The following is an 18,925-nucleotide window of genomic DNA, read 5'->3' as shown; positions in this document are numbered from 1 at the left end:
TTCACAAACAATGCAACATCAAACCAAGACGCACGCACCTCAACTCAATAGAAGGAGAACTCAAATTAGCAACAGGTGCAAGTGATCAAAAAAAGCAAAGCTAGCGGACGCAAACCAGGCAAAACAGGAAGCACTACCAAAATAAGAGCATTAAACAGGAACTAAAGCATAAAAGTCAGGCAGGTTAACTCATGGATCCTGACACTTTCACGGTGATTAGCTAGCTAGCGCTAGCACGCCTGCTATTATTTACATCAGTTCTCGTCTTCAGTCATGGTAAGCTATCGAGCATGCGCGGCAATCCCTTCGCCAGCAGCCCAGGCATCTTCAAAGAGCAGAGGTCAGCTTTTGCAGTGTGTTCCTTGTATTACTGTGGAGGGCACTGTAGAGTATCATATGTACAGCATACCTCCATGTGTGGAGCCTCTGGGCGTTGCTGCGTGTTTGCCCTTGTGGGCCGCCGTACTGTACGTACTCCATAACCCTCCACAGCCTCCCTGTGATTTTGCAAGTAGTTGTTTCACAGCAGGGGTGTAACGCTTATTCCAGCAAAAAACATGAAAGGATGCAACTTTGCCACTTTGATGTTTTGTAAGATGTGCTTAGAAGTCGCCCGTTATTCACATCAACTTTGCTCTTTTCCATTTTTGATGTTGTTTTTTTACATTTTTAAAATTATTTCCACTTCTTTCTTCTTCTTCTCGTAATATTATGGCTTTATTCCCATATTATTTGGACTTTATTAGACCATTTTGCCCAGCTTAAATATCCGAAAACTACAACTTTATTTAGTTGTTTGTCAAAATGTTGCATTTAAAAAAAAGGACATATTTTTCTTCAATATTTCAACTCTAAAAGGACGTTATCCCATAATACTAGAGTTTATTTCCCTAAAATTTCTACTTTTGTCTCTTCATATTTTGACTTTATTCTTGTAAAATTACAACTGCTTTTTGTTTCCATTTCTGCTGGAAACAGAAATGGAATTTCCAACTGTCTTCTTGCAAATTTTCTCCTCGTAATTTGGTTTTGCTGCTCTTTTTTGGTTTTTATGCTTTTATTCCCATAATATTTTGACTTTATAATATTATCATTTTTCTCCTAACCCAAGTATCCAAAAATGACAACATAATCCATTTATGTCTTTGTTTCCCGTCACATTAACACTTTTTTTTAAAACTCTTTTTTCTTCAATATTTCAACTTTATGCTACTAAAATGATGTTATTTTTCCTCACAATATTTATTCTTATTTCATTCTTAACATTTTGACTTTATTCTTGTAACTTCTTCCGCAACCTAATTTTCAACTTTATGCTATTAAATTATTATTTTTTTCCTCATAATATTATGATGTTATTTTCATATACTACAATTTTTTTTCTTGATATTTTGTCTTTATTCTTCCATTTTTTTCTGTTGTTTGTTTTCAAAAAATCCTTTTGTCACGTGTCGGCATGTTGACGTCGCGGCGGCGACCCCGGGATGTGAGAAATGAGACCCCGCTGCAGGCAAAACGTTATAAATAAATAGTAAATAACCGCCATCTGCAAAAGAACTTTACACCGACAAACTGAACTAAAGTAGGAGAACGGGACTAAATAAGGGCACGAAACAGGAAGTGAGACATGAAAGGGAAAATAAAGCAAAAGTCACGGAGCGTGATGCTTTTTGTTCAGTGCTATTTTGAGAATGTGCTGCTGGCCAATGAAAAACAGCTGTGGGACGCAAACGTAGTTGCTTGTTGCTCGTGGATGATTGTTACATCACGGTTGGCTCCGATACTTGTTGACTGCCAGCCTCTCACACGCACGCACGCACGTCAACATAAGAACAGCTGCTGACGTGCGCATTTTGCAATCTGGTTTTCCTGGTTTTGCCTGCGGATCTGTGAAATGTCTCTCCTGCCTGCCATGTGGGGTGGAGGAGGAAGGCTGACAGGCATCTCTGTGCACCACCACCTGCCCTCAGCAAACACCCCCCGGGGCACCCAACTGTCTCTCTCATTCACCCCCGTGCTTCCCTTCCAAGAGGCCAAGAGGGTGGGGGTGGCGTCATGGGGGTTGTGGAGTGAGGTCAAATTTAGGCTGATGTGGAAAAATGTCAGTGCTTCCTACTTCCGGGGCGGCCCGCCACGAAGACGCTTACACCACATTTGGCGCTACCTGTTCACTCTTGCTCATAAACGTAAGCACTGTAATGTTTCCCCGTGGGACGAGGTGGCCATTTGTGGCTCGCGGACGTTGTTTTAGTTATGAAAAACAGCAAAAATGGAAAAACCAGCGGTCATGTCACAAGAACGAAGTCAAAATGTGAAGAGAAAAAAGTAATTTTACGATCATGATGTTAAGAGGAAAAATAACGTCATTTTAGTAGCTTCGAGTTGAAATAATGAAGCAAAAAAAGACGTTATTTTAAGGTTGTACCATGACGAAAAACAAACAAACAAAACAACAAATAAAGTGGTAACATTTGGAGAATTAGGTTGCAGAAAAAGTGACGAGATTACGGGAATAAAGTCAAAATATTGTGGGAAGAAAATTTACAGGGAGAATGCTGAAGTACTTGGAAATATTTTTTTTCAAAAAACAGCAGCAGAAATGAAAAAAAACAGCTGTAGTTCTTCTAATGAGAAAAAAGTCACAATTTTACGAGAATAAACTCAAATGAAACAATGAATTAAATGAATACATAATTAAATAAACAAAAATATTATGAGGAAAAAATAATGTCATATTAGTGGCGTAGAGTTGAAATATGAAAGAAAAAAAAGACGCAATTGTAAAGTCCTAAAAACATATAAAACAACAAATAGCGTGGTAAAATTTAGAAAATTAGGCTGCAGAAAAAGTTATTGTATTATGGGAATAAAGTCACAAGGTTATGCACATTTACAGGAAGAATGTTGAAGTAGTTGGGAATTTTTTTTTTTTTTTATTTTGAAAAACAAAACAAACTAAAGATGGGATTTTTGGAAAATGAGGTTGGGGCAAAAAGTTATAATATTATGGGAATAAAGTCAAAATATTGAGAGAGAAAAAAGTCACATTTTTACAAGAATAAAGTTGTAATATTATGCGGAAAAATAATGTCATTTTAGTAGCATAGCGTTGAAATATTAAAGAAAAAAATATATTTTAAAGTCTTTTCATAATATTATGACTTTATTCCCATAACATTATAACTTTTCCCCAACCTAATGTTCCTAACATGTTCCTAAAAAGTTTATTTTGTTTTGTTTGTTTCTCATCATACTATAACTTAAAAAAAAATAACACCTTTTTTCTTTAATATTTCAACTTTATGCAACTAAAATGACATTATCTTTCCTCATAATACTACAACATTCTTCTCGTAAATGTATAACTTTTTCTCATTGGATTACACATTTTTTCTCTTAATATTTTGACTTTATTCTTGCAAAATTACTGCAGATTTGTCCATTTTTGCTGTTGTTGTTTGTTTAGTTTTCTTGGCAGAAAAGCCAGGTTTGGCTGTGCAGTAATCAAATATTGCTCCCTCACTATATCGCGTTTTTTGAACTAATAAATGATGGCTGTTTCGTGGTTGACTATGGTCTATTAGTTAAAAATATTGAATTACAAGTTTATATGCAGTATTGTGGTCACTATACATCCGTAAAGCACTGAGATGACATTACCTTTCACACTGCAAGGAGACTGGCTATTGAGCTAGCAGAGCCGAGCCGACATGCCATGGCTGAGATGGAGTGAAAAAAAGGTACTCCTCTCATTCCGTCTGGAAGTGGTAAGTTTTTGTCTCCTTTGTTCTCCTTCCCCACTCTGGTTGAAACAGTTTCTTAAGTTTAGTATAAGTACATTGGAGAGGCCAACTAGTTAGCTCGCTAGCTTGCTATGCTAGCGCAGCAGTCTGTTAGGTCCACTGATCTAAAAAAAAGACTGGATCGAGCTTCTATTGTTTTATTTTTGAAGCCAATGGAAATTTGCGGCGGCCATCTTGGTGAGACCACTTTGCTGTGAGCCAACAGTATGGCAACGCACTGGTAAAACTTCGATTGATCGTATAGCCACCAAAATCAACTGCTAAAGGTTATAACTACTCAGATTTATACGCTTTTGTGTCATTTATCAAGCTAGTAAGATGTATTTTAGCTTCGAGACGGACGAAAAATTGGCTGTGTGGCAGCCTGCAAACATTGTTTACGTACGGAATTTAAAGTCTATCTTTGTCTAATTATTTTCCTACGGTAAACCATTATTTTTTTAAATCTCAGGATAAGGTTAAGGCAGGAAGAAAGCAGAAATTTTGTCACATGTCTTCTACCTTTGCGTGAATCATGTGTGGTATCAGAATTAATGTAACTTGGTAGTTGTGGTAGCTTTTAAAAAAGCTGTTTTTGGTACAAAAAGACATTAGATAAGTGCAAATACTCAAAGTCTACTGTAAAAAACTGCATAGAAATAATTTTATCATTGATTGCTAGGCTAGGCACCAAAAAAGGCCTCGTTGTTACAGGAAGGTGTAACTAGAAAATTCTTGCAAAACCACCCATCAAAGTTCATACTTTAACTTTTGGTTACATTTCGAGAACTTTTCAAAGCAAAGCCGTTCAAGTAGTGGCACATATATCAGGTCAAAAAAAGGTGCCAAGTAAAAGTACTTACGAGTGGAAGGTTCTTGGGAAGTGCTTTTTAAGTTGTGTTTCCTCATCCTCGCTTCCTTCACTGGCACTCCTGATGTTTTTGATGATTTTTCACTAATTCTGCGTTCGTATACCAGCACAATCACAAAGCTGTGGCGCGTAAGGTGGTCTCACCAAGATGGCGGCGATCGAAAAAATCTGGCTTCAAATTTTGGCGCGTGAAAACAATAGGTTGCTCGATCCAGTCTTTTTTTTAGATCAGTGGTTAGGTCCCTGCAGTGATCCCGTAGCCTGAGCAATGTGACGTAAACAAATAATGATATTGTAAAAGTGGCTATTGGGGAGTTATTTCATGCCTACCGGGCTCTAATAATTTTGAAACCCCTTCTTTTGAAAGCCATAAACAGGTTTAAAACTCTTTCGTTTGTTGACATAACGTAAATTGGAGAGGCTAGCGAGTTAGCTCGCTAGCTAAGCAGTCTGTTCTGTCCCTGCAGTGATCCCGTAGCTTGAGCATTGTGACGTGAACAAAGAATAAGAGTGTAAAAGTGGCTATTGGGGTGTTATTTATTGTCTACGGGGCTATAATAAAGTTAAACCCCCTATTTAGTGAACCATAAACAGGTTTGAAAAGGTTTCTAGCTTTAGATCAAGTAAATTTGAGAGGCTAACGAATTAGCTGGCTAGCTTGCTATGCTAGCGCCAGCAGTCTATTATGTCCCTACAGTGATCCCGTAGCCTGTGCAATTTGACGTAAACAGAGAATAAGATTGTAAAAGTGGCTGTTGGGGTGTTATTTCATGTCTCTCTAACAATGTTAAAACCCGTATTCAGGAAAGTCTTGTATGTTTACGTTCTATGCCATAACTACCAAAATATTCAATTTATTAACATGGACTCATATATTGTGGAAATTCATTGAACACTTGTCAGGCGTGGGACCAATTAGCCGCAATAACCAAGGGATATTAAAAAGACAACACGAGGTGACACAAAGACACAGCAACAGTTGCTGGTAAAAGTGGTGGCGGTATGTTGATGTCTTTGTACCGATGTCAAGGCTGCCTTTTGTGTGACGTGTTTTGGGGCAAGCGAGGTAAAGCATGCCTGCACCTTTTGTGGGGCTCAATTCTTTATTCAATAACAGCAGGTCATACATTCAAATACACTTTCATAAATACACACTGTCAGGGTTGAAAAAGAAACGTTAAAAATGTTTAAATAATTCATGCAAAGAAGTAAGCACCTACTTTTTGTTGGCTATTACACCTCAAGGACGAAAACACACACTTTTCCTGTTCATTTACACAAAGGAATGAAGATTTGAAACGTCGCCAGGCTGGTTGCGTGGAAGGAATGAAAGGAATTGACGAGCTCCAGCGTGAAGATCATGTGACGTCCCTCAGGTCAGCTTCTGTCCAACACACAAAAAGCTATTATGGCACCAGTTAACTTGACAAGACAATGTTGCCACATGGAGTTGCAATGTGCATGCCAGGCCAGTAGATGGCAATGTGACTTTGTAAGGCTTTCACGGGACTGTATGAGTCAGTGTAAGTGGCGCTTCTGCTCCCGAAGCGCAGCACACACTAGGATGAAAATTGGCCAAAACATGCACGCCTACTGTGCTTGCTGTGCTATTATATTTCGGACAAATACACCACATGGTGGCGCTGTTGGGTGACGTTTCTCACACAGCTCAACGCGCACCACAAAACGCCCGCTGTAACTTTCGGGCGTTTTTCCCAATCACCGTGGGATTTGGCACACACCTTTAGGGGACCGACGAGCACGTGTGTGTAAAATGTTAGCAAGATCGGTTGAAAAACATGGCTGCCACGAAAATACAAACAGGCACGGGCGGGCAACAAACGGTCCGAGTGATTGAGCATTTGTCTAATGGTGTCCAAAGTGGTCCCGCGGCTTGTCTGCGATTGGCCAGCAGCACTTCAGAAAAATACAACTCAACAAAAAACGACGGCAGAAAAGGAAAAAAGAGCAAGAAGGTAAGAAAAATGTTGACAATATTAACACTATTACTCATAATAATGATAATAATATGCATTGTTAGCAATAACTAGCTTAATTGATATCCGAAGTGCGCCACAGGGACCACGGCTCGTTTTTTTTAGCCGGCACATTGTGAAAATACAGTAAAATACAGTCCCTCGCCACTTGGCGCTTCCAATTTCACGGCTTCACTGTATTGCGCGTTGTCAAAAATATATCCATGAAGAAGTCATCACTGTTTCCTGGTTGAATGCGGGCGATTATTACTTCAAAAACACAAAGGTTGCGATGATATGTAGTATTCCACTCTGGTCACTAGGTGTCAGTAATGTTACATTGATGAGCTCATAGCTACCGCAGGAAGTACTGTACAGAACAGGAAGTCAAAAAGAACAACAAGGAACTCTCCCAATGCTAACATGTGTGGGTCTATAATATGTCTTATTTTGTCTTATTATGTCTACTATATTGGGTAAGAAGAGTGTAAAGGTGACTATAGGGGTGTTAGTTCATGTCTAGAGGGCTCTCATAATGTTAAAAGCTGGATTTAGAAGGTGGGGCAACTCCCAAAATGTTCCATTTATGAATAACAAATCCTACTTGGCCCTAAAAAAGTAAATATAAAAAAATATATAAATTATATATATATATATATATATAAAGCAATAAAAAAATGGAATAGAACTATATTCTAAAAGTTAAAAATCATTGAAATATATGTAAAAAAAATTCAAATTAGTCAAATAAAATAAGTGTGTTTTTGATGTGCATTATTTCCAAGCTTTTGCCAGCCACCTCATATCATATGGATATATTTATATATATATTTAGATGAGTAATAACATTGACTACATTTAGAAACATTGCAATAATATTAAAAAGAATAAATAAAATAATACAAATATAACAATATTTAAAAAGTAAAAAATATATAAATTAATAAAAATGTAAATATATGTACAAATATTTTAAAAATAATATTAAAGTAATAAAATAAAATAGTGTCTTTTTGACTTGCATTATTTCCAGGCTTTCGCAGGCCACATACTGTAGAATGACATGGATGTATATAATACAAACATTCCATGAGGAAAAAAGAAAAAAGTAATAAAAATTGCAATAATATTTACAAAAAAATCAAAATGTACAAGATACCTATATTTAAAAAGTTAATAACATATAATTCATAATATGAATACAATTTATATTTTTATATACATATTTTTAAATATAACAAGAAAATAATAAAATAAAAATAAGTGTCTTTTTGACATGCATTATTTCCGGGCTTTTGCGGGCCACATCAGATGATATGGCGGGCCGAATCCAACACCTGTGTCCCAAGCTTTTGGAGCGCAACCCGCAAGGGGCGCCAGTCATGTGAAGGAAGGCTGTGGTAAGTCTGCTGGACTGACTGCTGGACTGCAGTAAACATACACGTTGCTAGACAAGCGTTACGAGCTACATCAACGTTGCTTGGGCTGTAACTTACTCGTGCGTTCTTTTTCACAGACACACGTAGAGCAACGGAAACCCTGCCTTACTTGCTGATTCTGCAGTTTGTGGCTTGCACGTGGCTTCCTGTGTAGCGGATGTCACACTGAGCCACGTTGTTGGAGAAGTCCGACTCCTGAACCAGCCGACTGGGGTTCACCGTCACCTGAGAAACACGCACAACACACGCAGTCGGCAAAGTCACCTTTCATTTCTCGCACGTCTGCCTTACCTGGAGCGTGTAGTTCCCCGGTGGCACGTCGGTGATGTCGATCCACTGGCAGTCGATGTTGGCGTGGTAGGTATCGTAGCAACCCGGACTGAGACCCTGACGGGTAAGACAAATAAAAAGGGTGTATGAGTCTATGCCGCAGCTAAAGTCCAAGCCACAGCTGATTAGAGAGGAGACCTGTGTGTGAGTGGTGCAGGCAAAGCGTCTCCGTACGCCCCGGTCGCACGACGTGTCCTCCAGACAGAAACTGGCCTTGTGTCCCTCGGACACTTTGCGTCCGGTGGAAGGATCCAGCAGGTCGTAGTTGCTAAAGGCCTCCATGCTGTGGTAGTGCCTTCACACACACACACACACACACACACACACACACACACAGGTCAGAATTACTGGAGTGCCTAAGTCAACTCCAACCACCTCCACAGAAGCTATTCTCGTGCTTGCCTTGTGCGAACATACACGACTTCTGGACAAATGTGCAGAACCAGAAAATTCACAGAAAGAAAGTTGAAATAGTTGTAAAAATGTAAAAAAATAAATAAATAAATAACAGCAAACATGAAAAAAACTGCTGTCATTTTACGAGAATAAAGTCAAAATATTGCAATAAAAGTCATATTCTAACAAGAAAAAAAGAGAATAAAATAATAAGTCATTTTAGTAGCATAGAGTTGTATTGAGAAGTATTAACAAATAAATTACTTTGTAAAAGATGTAATATTATGATAAACAAACGAAACAAAATAAATGTATGGAAATTAGGTTGGGGAAAAGTTCTAATATTATGGGAATACAGTCAAACCTGCCTATAGCGGCCACTAAAGGGAGACGCCAAAAGTGGCCGCTATAGGCAGGTGGCCGACATATTAACATGTCTGTGATTAGAAGCTTGTTGTGTTGCAGATACATATAATTATACTGTTACATGTTGACCAGTAGAGGGCACTGTGGGACTGCGGATAAAAGTTGTAAAGCACTACTAGGTTAATAAACCGCTGTTAATAAAGCAATTAAAGTGCATCGGCGACGTGAGTCTCTCCTTCCCCACAACAAGGGGCATTACAGTATTGACCAGTGCATATTGTTTCACACCAGGAAATAAACGGTGTCACTTTCTGCAACAAGCTCCAAAGAAGACGGCTTTTTTGATGTGGAACAACTGACAGTTTGTGTGGATCTTGTGAATGATTGTGACTGAGCTAGGACTCAGTAATTAAAGACTACACACGACGGCTTCTTTGCTTAAAAAACGAAACTTTTTCGTGCATGAAGCTTCTGCTTGAGTCGGCATTTTGGCCGCTATATGCGGTCAGATATTGACCAAGGGAGACAAAATGGGTGGCCGCTGGCTGCGTTAGACAGGTGGCAGCTATACACGCAAATTTTCTGCGGGGATTTTCAGTGGCTGCTATAGGCAGGTGGCCGTTCTATAAAGGTGGCCACTAAGACAGGTTTGACTGTATAGTCAAAATATTATGAGAAAAACATTTACAAAGATTATTGAAGAAGTTCAAATATTTGGAGAAAGAAAACCAAATCAAAGCAAAAATGGGGAAAAAAGAGCAAAGAGTGAAGTTGATATTAATAATAGTCTTTTTCACCAATATGACAAAGCTGAGATGCACTTTTTCTTGAAGTATATATAACTTGTTTGCATATGTGTGTGCATCTGTGTCATGGTGCGGGGAGCTTGCACGGGAAGTGCCGCTCTAGCCGCTGGTTGTTTATACTAGGGACCGTCAATAAATTACCATTGCATTGAGGAGGGCATTGAGGAGAATGATTAGTCTTACCCTAAAATTGAATTTGCATGCCCGTTTTTTCACATTCAATCTTTTATTGGATGGATCTTTTATTGGCTCTTTTATTGGATTCGGGACCTGACTCACGGAGGTTTGTTACAAAAGCCAAACAATATTGTTGGTCTTGCTGTGGAACCAAAAAACTTTGTACAAAAACTTATTAAAAAAAAAAAGAGGATCGGAATGGGATTGACTATAACTATAGAAATCGATCGGAAGCCAAAAAATGTTGATCGGGACATCCCTGATATCTGTGTTGCTTTACGAAATGTCAAAGTGGTTGCATCCTTTCATTTTCCACACTGGAAAAAGTTTGGACACCCCTGCTCTAAACGCAAACAATGAATTAAAAGAAAAGCACAAGATCGAAATAAGTACAACGGTACCTCGGTGAGCGTCCACCCCGGTTAGCCTGTTTTTTGGTGAACATCCAAAATTTTTGCTAAAATTTGGCCTTGGCTTGCATTCGCCTGCTCAGTTAGCGTGCAGTTGGGGCGTAACAAACTGTCGAATGGCTTGCTTGGTTTGTTTTGGATCACACCCCAAGACAAAGTCGTAGTTCACCCTGAGCTACGGCAGCTTGTAAGGCACATACAGTACATTACATTTCATGCAGAAGCTGGTGCTGGTGTGGACTAGCGTCATGGTGAGGTGACTGGATCTCAAGTCTGTTGATGAATTTAAAGCAAGGCCGAGAACAGGCATACACAGCGTCCTGAGGCATGCCGAGGTTGTGCAGACAAACGTGCCTCCAAACTTTGTGAAGGGCGTCCACTAGAGGTAAAATCATGTTCCTATGTCCTGCTTGTGTCATTCTTATTTGAATGTAAAACTGTGCATGATAAAAAGCCTTTTACTGCCCCATGAGTGCAAAAATAAAAAAAGGGCTTGCCCTGCAAGCACAATCTCCTCTCCTCCCTTTCCCTCTTTGCAAAACAAGGTAAAAGTGATGTTAAAGGGATAGTTGGGATGTTTTGACATGAAGTTGTATGACATCCCCATCAGCAGTGTCGTGTATCAACAGTGACTTACCCCCCACTTTGTTCCGTGAGCCGAGGAGCAACATAGTCACGGTTAGTTGCTGGGGTCACGTAAGTAAAGAGTTTGGCTTCTCAAAAGAATATGCGTTCCAAAGAGCAATACATTTGCATCACAAAACCGTATAACCACTGTGTAATGAAGCAATAGCTACAAAAATAGCGAAAAATGATCTCACTGATGACAGCTGTGCCATTCCCACTGGTGCCTGGGCTTCATTGGGAGGAAGTCTGCTGTTCCTTGGTTCTTCACACGCTGGGGGAACCTCAGAAGAACCCTGTAGTCCAGCTCTCTCACGCTGGGATGGTACGCAGACCTGCACCACAGCAAACACCAGTGAATCAGTGAAAGTGGTCTTTATGTGAACTAACTACCGTAACTAAGGGTGGAGGCCCCGCTGCTGTCAAATTGTGTGATCAACGCTCCTCATGCCACATTTTTCATCATGCTTGCACTTACTGCTCATTTCCTCCTCAACGTGTCGGATGGTTTTGCTACTTTTTTCTTTGCATTCATCTCAGGAATGCTTCTCTTTTCCTTGGCAAAGCGGTTCTTCCGAGTGTGCCAGCCAGGGAATGGGGCCAGCACACATCCCAATGTGCTACAACGCACGGGAAAGCGAGGTTTTCCCCCTTAGATGTGTCACTCTGAATAAACGTCCAGCTACGTGCAGTAGGCGCTGGTTCACGTGGCTCCATACACACTTGCCCTGACTGAATGCTGCTCAGTCCTTGCTAACAGGATGCCACTTTGCCACTGTGATATTTTGGAAAGCAGCACATGGACATATGATAAGAACTTATGTATACTTCGAGAAAAAAAATGCATCGACCAAAATAGTCAAGGTATCCTGGAAAGAAAGAAAAGCCGACAAGGAAGTACTAAGAATAGCAAATAGCAAGAATAAAGAATAAAGTCGTAAATGTAAAAGAATGAAGCCATAATCTTATGAGAAAAATATCGTCATATTACGAGAATAAACTCATCAATTTACTAGAAAAAAAACATGTAATATAACAAGAATAAAGTCATAATATTATGAGAATAAAGTTGCACATTTCCAAGAATAAAGTTGTAAATTTAATAGAATAAAGCCATAAGCTTAGGAGAAAAATGTCGGAATGTTACGAGAATAAACTCAGCAATTTACTAGAAAAAAACGTGTAATATTACAAAAACAAAGTCATAATATTATGAGGATAAAGTTGTAATATTATGAGAGTAAAGTTTTACAGTTACAAGAATAAAGTCATAAATTTACAAGAAAAAAGTCATAATATTACAAGAATAAAGCCGTAAATTTACTGGAATAAAGTCATAAATTTAGGAGAAAAACTCGTAAAATTACGAGCATAAAGTCGTAAATTTACGAGAAAAAAGTTGTAATATTACAAGAATAAAATTGTGAATTTATAAAAGTAAAGTCATAAATTGTAATATTATGAGAATAAAATCGTAAATTTAGGAGAAAAAAAGCCGTAAATTTACTAGAAAAAAGCTGTAATATTACAAGAATTAAAATCGTAAATTTATAAAAATAAAGTCATAAATTGACAAGAAAAAATCCTTACCCCGCCCCCTCCACATGCCCAAGGCCAAAGGTCACATAAGTCCCCTCTTTTCACAGCTATAACTTTGTTACAGTCCTAAATTTACCACTTTTTCTTGTAATATTACGACTGTTTTCTTGTAAATCTATGACTTCATTCTCATAAATTTATGACTTTATTCTCGTAATATTACGACTTTTATCTCGTAAATTTCCAACTTTATTCTTGTAACATTACAAGCTTTTTTCTTGTAAATTCATGACTTTATTCTCTGACTTTTTTCTTGTAATATTCCAGGCTTTTTTCTTTTTTCTCTCGGTGAACCATAACCTCCAACCTTCCGCCAGAAGGTGCGACCAAATGATGACGATGATGATCTTATCCTGAAGTGGACGCTTTGTGTTTGAATGAGCAGCGTAGAACGTGAAGGTGTAACATAGATTGTACAATGTGAGGAAGCGATGACCCACCTGGACAGGCAGTTCTCCTCAGCAGCGCAGCGCAGGGCGTACATCTGCACTCTCTGGATGTAAGATGCAGCTTGGATGTAGTACGGGTCGGGGATCAGGTCCGGGAGACCTGGAAAAGACCGTGAGGTTGCTGTCTGAACAGCCACTACATTAGGTACACCTGCATGACCTAATGCAGGGGGGTGTCACAACCTTTTCCAGCAAGAGCCTCATCCTAAAAAAAATCGATCTCATTTTGCAAAAGAAGGCTAAAACCAATCCAGTGGATCTGTGCACAGATTTTGGTCAAATCTTATTTCCTCCCAAAATTAGCTATTTTTTTCCCAGAAAGCACATCTCATCCACCGTAAGTTGCTAATCATTTAGAAATAGCTGATCATTCAGCTAAAATGTAAGCATGTGGTAAAGAACAACCTGCAATTTTGACATGTTTACGTCTTTATGCTTCACTGACAATGTTTTTTTCCGCAAGTGTTGAGATTTCGCACTTTTTTCGCTGTCCCTTGAACACAACGCAATCGTGAGCCGAGACGCAATGTTTGCTTGGCCACGTTAGCGCTAGCTTCCGCTCATAACTTGGTGGAACGACAACAGGCAAGCAGTGTGGCTTATGTAGACCTGCTAGCCTGTAGCGCTAGCCGGACGACCAGGCGAAAGACCACACCGTGACTCCCATTCCAAGCGTTGATGGATCACCGTACATGATCCTTGATCAGCCGTGAGCAGCTGGACATTTTCTACGTGAAATGCACTTCATAAGTATATGAGGCATATTCAGGGATTAAACCTGATTATGTCGCGAGTGAACAATGGCAATCGAAGAGAGAAGGCAAGGATTATGGATCTGAATCTGGTCTAATTGTACAACAATTACTTTTATTGCAATCGTTGATCCGAAATCTTGTAAGATTGCAACTCTAACGTGTTTTTTCCCGTATATTTTTCTTGTTAAATTGACAACTCGGTTGTAGTAGTAGAACCCGGCTAAGTCAGTCCCGCTTACGTCGACAAATGTTTCTCCTCGTAAGTTTATGACTTTTTCTCGTCCAATGTGAATTTCATTCTCATAAGATGACAACTTAAATGTGTTTTTCTTCCTGTAAATTATTTTTGTAACAATTTCTACTCTGATAGTACAGTGCAACCCGTTTAAGTCGGTCCGCTTATGTCGACAAATGTTTTTCTCATAATTTTATTACTTTTTCTGGCCCAATGTTTTTACAACTTAAAAAAAAAAAATCCTGTACATTTTCTTGTTACATTTTTACTCTAGTAGTACAGTGCGACCTGTTTAAGATGGTCCGCTTATGTCAACCCCCAAAAAGCGGGGATGTACTGTATCAGCATCAACACTTCTACTTTTTTGTTGTACTTGTTGCAGTTTTTGGTTGGTTTCTTTAGTTAGAATGAGCCGTGGGTCCATTACAAATGAGCCGGATGCCGCAAATGGCCCCCAGGCCGCAGTTTGGGCACCCCTGGTCTCCACACATGTTAATATTTCCCTAATGCTGTTTTAAAAAGGTGCTAAGTTATCAGCATTTAAAATGTCAGGTTTCAGGCAGTTTGATTGATGACTGTGGTCATACCGTTGTAGAAGAACCTGGTGCCGTGGCCCGGTCCTGGTAGAACTGGTCTTGCAGGGACTCTGTTCCTTTGGTCCGGTGGGTAGACGTTATAAAAAACGGAGTTCCTGTGATGGATACTGTGCGGATCCCGCGGGTCACTCACATCCGGATCCGTGCTCTGTTGAGAGTAATGTACCTCCACCACGTTGCTGGACAGTCTTGAGGGCTGTGCCGGCTCCGGTCCGCCTCGTCTGTGGTCCAAATTTGGCGTTTCAGTGCGACCCGCATCTCCTTCGTCGTTAGCCACCGTTACCCATCCAGATGTGGGCCGGGGAGTGGAATCCAAGCGTCCCGGCGGTCTCTGCGTAAAATCCAGAGATGGCGCATCGGTCGGCGCGCCGGTGTCGTCTCCGGACGCGCTCCGCTCTCCGCCGGAGAACTCCTGGCTGCTGGAGGCTGCCGCCGCTGCTCTGCGCTCTGACCACGCCTGGTCCCTCGGAACCGCAGCCTCCGCTCGACCGGGCTCGCTGAGATCAACGGACGTGCTTCTGGGAGGCGAGTGAGCGTTTGTGGTGGTCAGCAGCAGCTGGGTTCGTCTCCTGGACTGCGCCACCGGTCGGTACTGGGTCCCGGTGCTCAGCAAACTGTACACCCGGCCGTTGCTCTCCCACTGGAAGCGCTGCCTCCACGGACCCGCCCCCGTGCGTGCGAGGTGATGCTGAGCGCCGCTCAGAGCCACCAGAACACCGAGGACGCAGAGCAGCAGGAACTCGGGGAACTTCTCCATCTGTGGTGCGGGGGCTCGTTCTGGGCGCGAGGAGGTGAGAGCGTGTGAGCGGGAGCGGCTGGCGAGGCAGCGCTTATAAAATCCCTTCCGTCACAGCCGCCTGACACATTTTCCTCAATGTTTGCTGAGACCCATGTGACTCACTTGTCAGCACACCGTCAGCAGGACCTCCGCCAAGGCGCAAACATTTCTCAGCTGCCTGAACAAGAAATCAACACAATCACAATACCGCAAAATATCCACAACAAATCACATTCTGCAATGGGGGGGTTCTTCCTCGATTCTTTTCTTAGCAAAATCACAAGTTTATTGGAGTAGCGCAGGAGAGCTCGCTTATGTCGACAAACGTTTTTTTCCGTCATCTTGTGACTTTCTCTCGTCAAATGTGGACTTCAGTCCCGTGAGACTGCAACTCCAGTGTTGTTTTGTTCCTGTTAAACTGACAACTGTAGTGTGGTGGTGCAGTGAAACCCCTTGAAATCGGTCCGCTTATGTCGACAGATGTTTTTCTCTGAATTTTATGACTTTTTCTCATCAAATGTGGACTTTATTCTCGTAAGATTACAACTTAAATGTGTTTTTTTCCTGTAAAAAGACAACTTTATTGTCGTAGTCCAGTGGAGCCTGCTTACGTCAATCCCGCTTATGTTGACAAATGTTTTTCTCGTAATTTTATGACTTTTTCTCCTCAAAAGTGGACTTCATTCTCGTAAGATTACAACTTAAATGTGTTTTTTTCCTGTAAAAATTACAACTTTGTCGTAGTGGTGCAGTGCAAGCTGTTTAAATTGGTCCGCTTATGTTGACAGATGTTTTTCTCCTAATCTTATGACTTTGTCTTATCAAATGTGGACTCCGTTCTCTTAAGATTACAACTTAAATGTGTTTTTTTCCTGTAAAAATGACAACTTTATCGTAGTAGTCCAGTGGAGCCTGCTTAAGTCAATCCCGCTTATGTCGACAAATGTTTTTCTCGTAATTTTATGACATTTTCTCATCAAATGTGGACTTAATTCTCATGAAACTACAACTTAAATGTGTTTTTTCTGGAAAAATGACAACTTTATCTTTGTAGTCCAGCAGAGCCTGCTTAAGTCAATCCCGCTTATGTCGACACTACAAATGTTTTTCTCGTAATCTTATGACTTTTTCTTGTCAAATGTTGACTTTAATCTCGTAAAACTCCAACTTAAATGTTTTTTTCCAGTAAAAATGACAACTTCATTGTAGTAGTCCAGTGGAGCGATTAAGTCAATCCCGCTTATGTCGACAAACGTTTTCCTCGTAATCTTGTGACTTTTTCTCATCAAATGTGGTCTTTATTCTTGTACGATTACAATTTAAATGTGTTGTTTTTTCCTGTAAAAATGACAACTTTATCGTAGTAGCACAGTGGAGCTTGCTTAAGTCAGTCCTGCTTGTGTTGACAAATGTTTCTCTTGTAATCTTGTGACTTTTTCCCCTCAAATGTGGAATTTATACAACTTAACTGTTTTTTCCTGTAAATTTGTTTTGTTAAAATGGAAACTTTACTGGAGTAGTCCAATGGAGCCCGCTTAAGTCGATGCCCCTTATGTTGACAGTCCGTCTAAGTGACCAACTAGCCGAGTTCCGGCCCACCCTGTTCTTCTTATTCCTAAAAGGTGTCCACTTAGGATGATTGAAATTCGTGCGCGCTGCTAGCATGAACTATTACCATTAAATTATTATTTTATAAATAAATAAATAAATGAAAAAAAGAGAAAACGCGCCGAGCATAAATCAATAAAAATGAGTCTTTTGTTTCTCTGGCATCCTTGCGGTGCCCCCTAGTGAATGCCACCACAGACTGCACCGCAGGGTTCAACTTGTGTCACGTGTTTCCTTGTGCCTGTCGCAGCAGGAGTGCGCGGTGAACAGGGTGCATGCTTTGCTTTCCTTCCACCACAAGGGGGCAGTGGAAGCTCACTGGAGTCAGCAGCTGCGCACGGACGCTCACTGGCCATAACATTAGGTACAGAAAATGTTACAACAAATGTCACAATTCTAAGAAAATTGTTTTCTGCATGTAAAACTAATTAGTCTATTTTTTGTTCATATTTTTGGGTGCTAATTCAAATAAATGAAAATGAAATGAATTGATTGGATTGACATGATTTCCTATTGCTGGTGTTATTGTGCGTTCCGTTTTGTGTTGGACCTTTAGGAATGAACGGGTGATGGCCGTGACGCGTGGGTGGAGCGTGCAGGCGTACTTAATAAAGTGTCCAGTGGGTACAGCATGCAGACGGCGACTGAAGGAGGCGTGGTGAGTGTGTGAAAGCTTCCTGCACGTACCGTATCTAAATATACACACACACACACACACACACACAGAGAGAGAGAGAGAGAGAGCACTGGTAACAAGGTGGAAATAGAAATCCATCAAGTGTGAGCAACACGAAGAGGCGGCCCGATGTGAGATGGAATCACGAGCGTGTCAGGATGTTTGCCGTCGCGCCGTCTCATTCTTTCCAAACGCTCCTGGCAGACGTGATGTCAAACACGTACAGTACGTCTGACGTGGAGGACATGTGACACCATCAATGAGTTCGGCGTACCCTCGTTGCATGGGGGGGTCTAAAAGGGCAAACCTGTGCCTTGTCACTCATGCGGTCTCTTTGCCTTGGTGAGCAGAGGCGGGGCGGCTAGCGTACGCACAATGCAGAAGAGTGCAGCCTCCTGAGGAGCAATGCAAGGTCACCGAGTCATTTCGCTACCACCTAGAAATGTTACCAAGTAAAGTCGTACTCTAACAAGAAAAAGCAGTTTAGGAGAATGATGATGTGATATAATGAGGAAAAAAGGGGTTGTCTTTTGAAAAATAGCTGGGATTGAATGAGTTAAAATGAGTCTTTTTCACTTCATTTTTCTTTCATCACCAAGCTGAGATGCACTGAAATATACATCACTTCTTAGCATGTCTTTACAAAACATCATAGAGGCAAAGTTGCGTCCTTTCATTTTTCAGTGTGGCCTTCGCTGGAAAAACCTTTGGACACCGCTGCACTAACTTCATTCTTTTCAATCACTCGTGCTGAAAATACAGTGTTTTTTATTTAGCAGCATGCGTGCGTATGAGCTGATTGACCTTGGGTTGTGACATTGAAGGAGAATGCTTGTGGGGGGAGGAGGGAGGGACATGTGGCCTATTTTGTTAATGAAGGTCAACGTCTGCCCGTGCCTTGTAGGCTAAGCTGGTGGTGAGCCGCTGGGGTATGCCGTCCCGAGGTTAGCCTCCCAAAACATTCCAGTCAAAGTCAACATGCAGCCTGCAGGCCGAAGAAGGAAAATGGTGTTCAAGTTCATCTTCCCAAAGCTGACGCTCAGTCGGGCCCG

The 18,925-nt window shown here is 40.7% G+C and overlaps 1 protein-coding gene across 2 annotated transcripts; it reads right to left on the bottom strand.

Annotated features, from left to right (window-relative positions):
- Positions 1-5,753: 5,753 nt before the first annotated feature.
- loxl5a (lysyl oxidase-like 5a) lies at positions 5,754-17,875 on the bottom strand. Of its 2 annotated transcripts, XM_054790661.1 has the most exons (8): positions 17,803-17,875; positions 14,803-15,767; positions 13,217-13,325; positions 11,375-11,512; positions 8,537-8,693; positions 8,360-8,455; positions 8,178-8,293; positions 5,754-6,037 (listed from the first exon to the last, which is right to left on the bottom strand). In XM_054790661.1, the coding sequence occupies exons 2-8, from the start codon at positions 15,566-15,568 to the stop codon at positions 6,031-6,033; spliced, it is 1,389 nt and encodes a 462-aa protein (XP_054646636.1). In that variant the 5' UTR covers positions 15,569-15,767; positions 17,803-17,875; the 3' UTR covers positions 5,754-6,030. The 2 variants fall into 2 exon arrangements, with proteins under 2 accessions (XP_054646636.1, XP_054646638.1); XM_054790663.1 differs by lacking the exon at positions 8,178-8,293.
- Positions 17,876-18,925: the final 1,050 nt, after the last annotated feature.

This window comes from Dunckerocampus dactyliophorus, chromosome 10 (genome assembly GCF_027744805.1).
Source record: "Dunckerocampus dactyliophorus isolate RoL2022-P2 chromosome 10, RoL_Ddac_1.1, whole genome shotgun sequence".
Classification (NCBI taxonomy): Eukaryota; Metazoa; Chordata; class Actinopteri; order Syngnathiformes; family Syngnathidae; genus Dunckerocampus; species Dunckerocampus dactyliophorus.
Note: the sequence above shows the minus strand (reverse complement) of the source record. Positions and strands in the feature narration are given on the sequence as shown.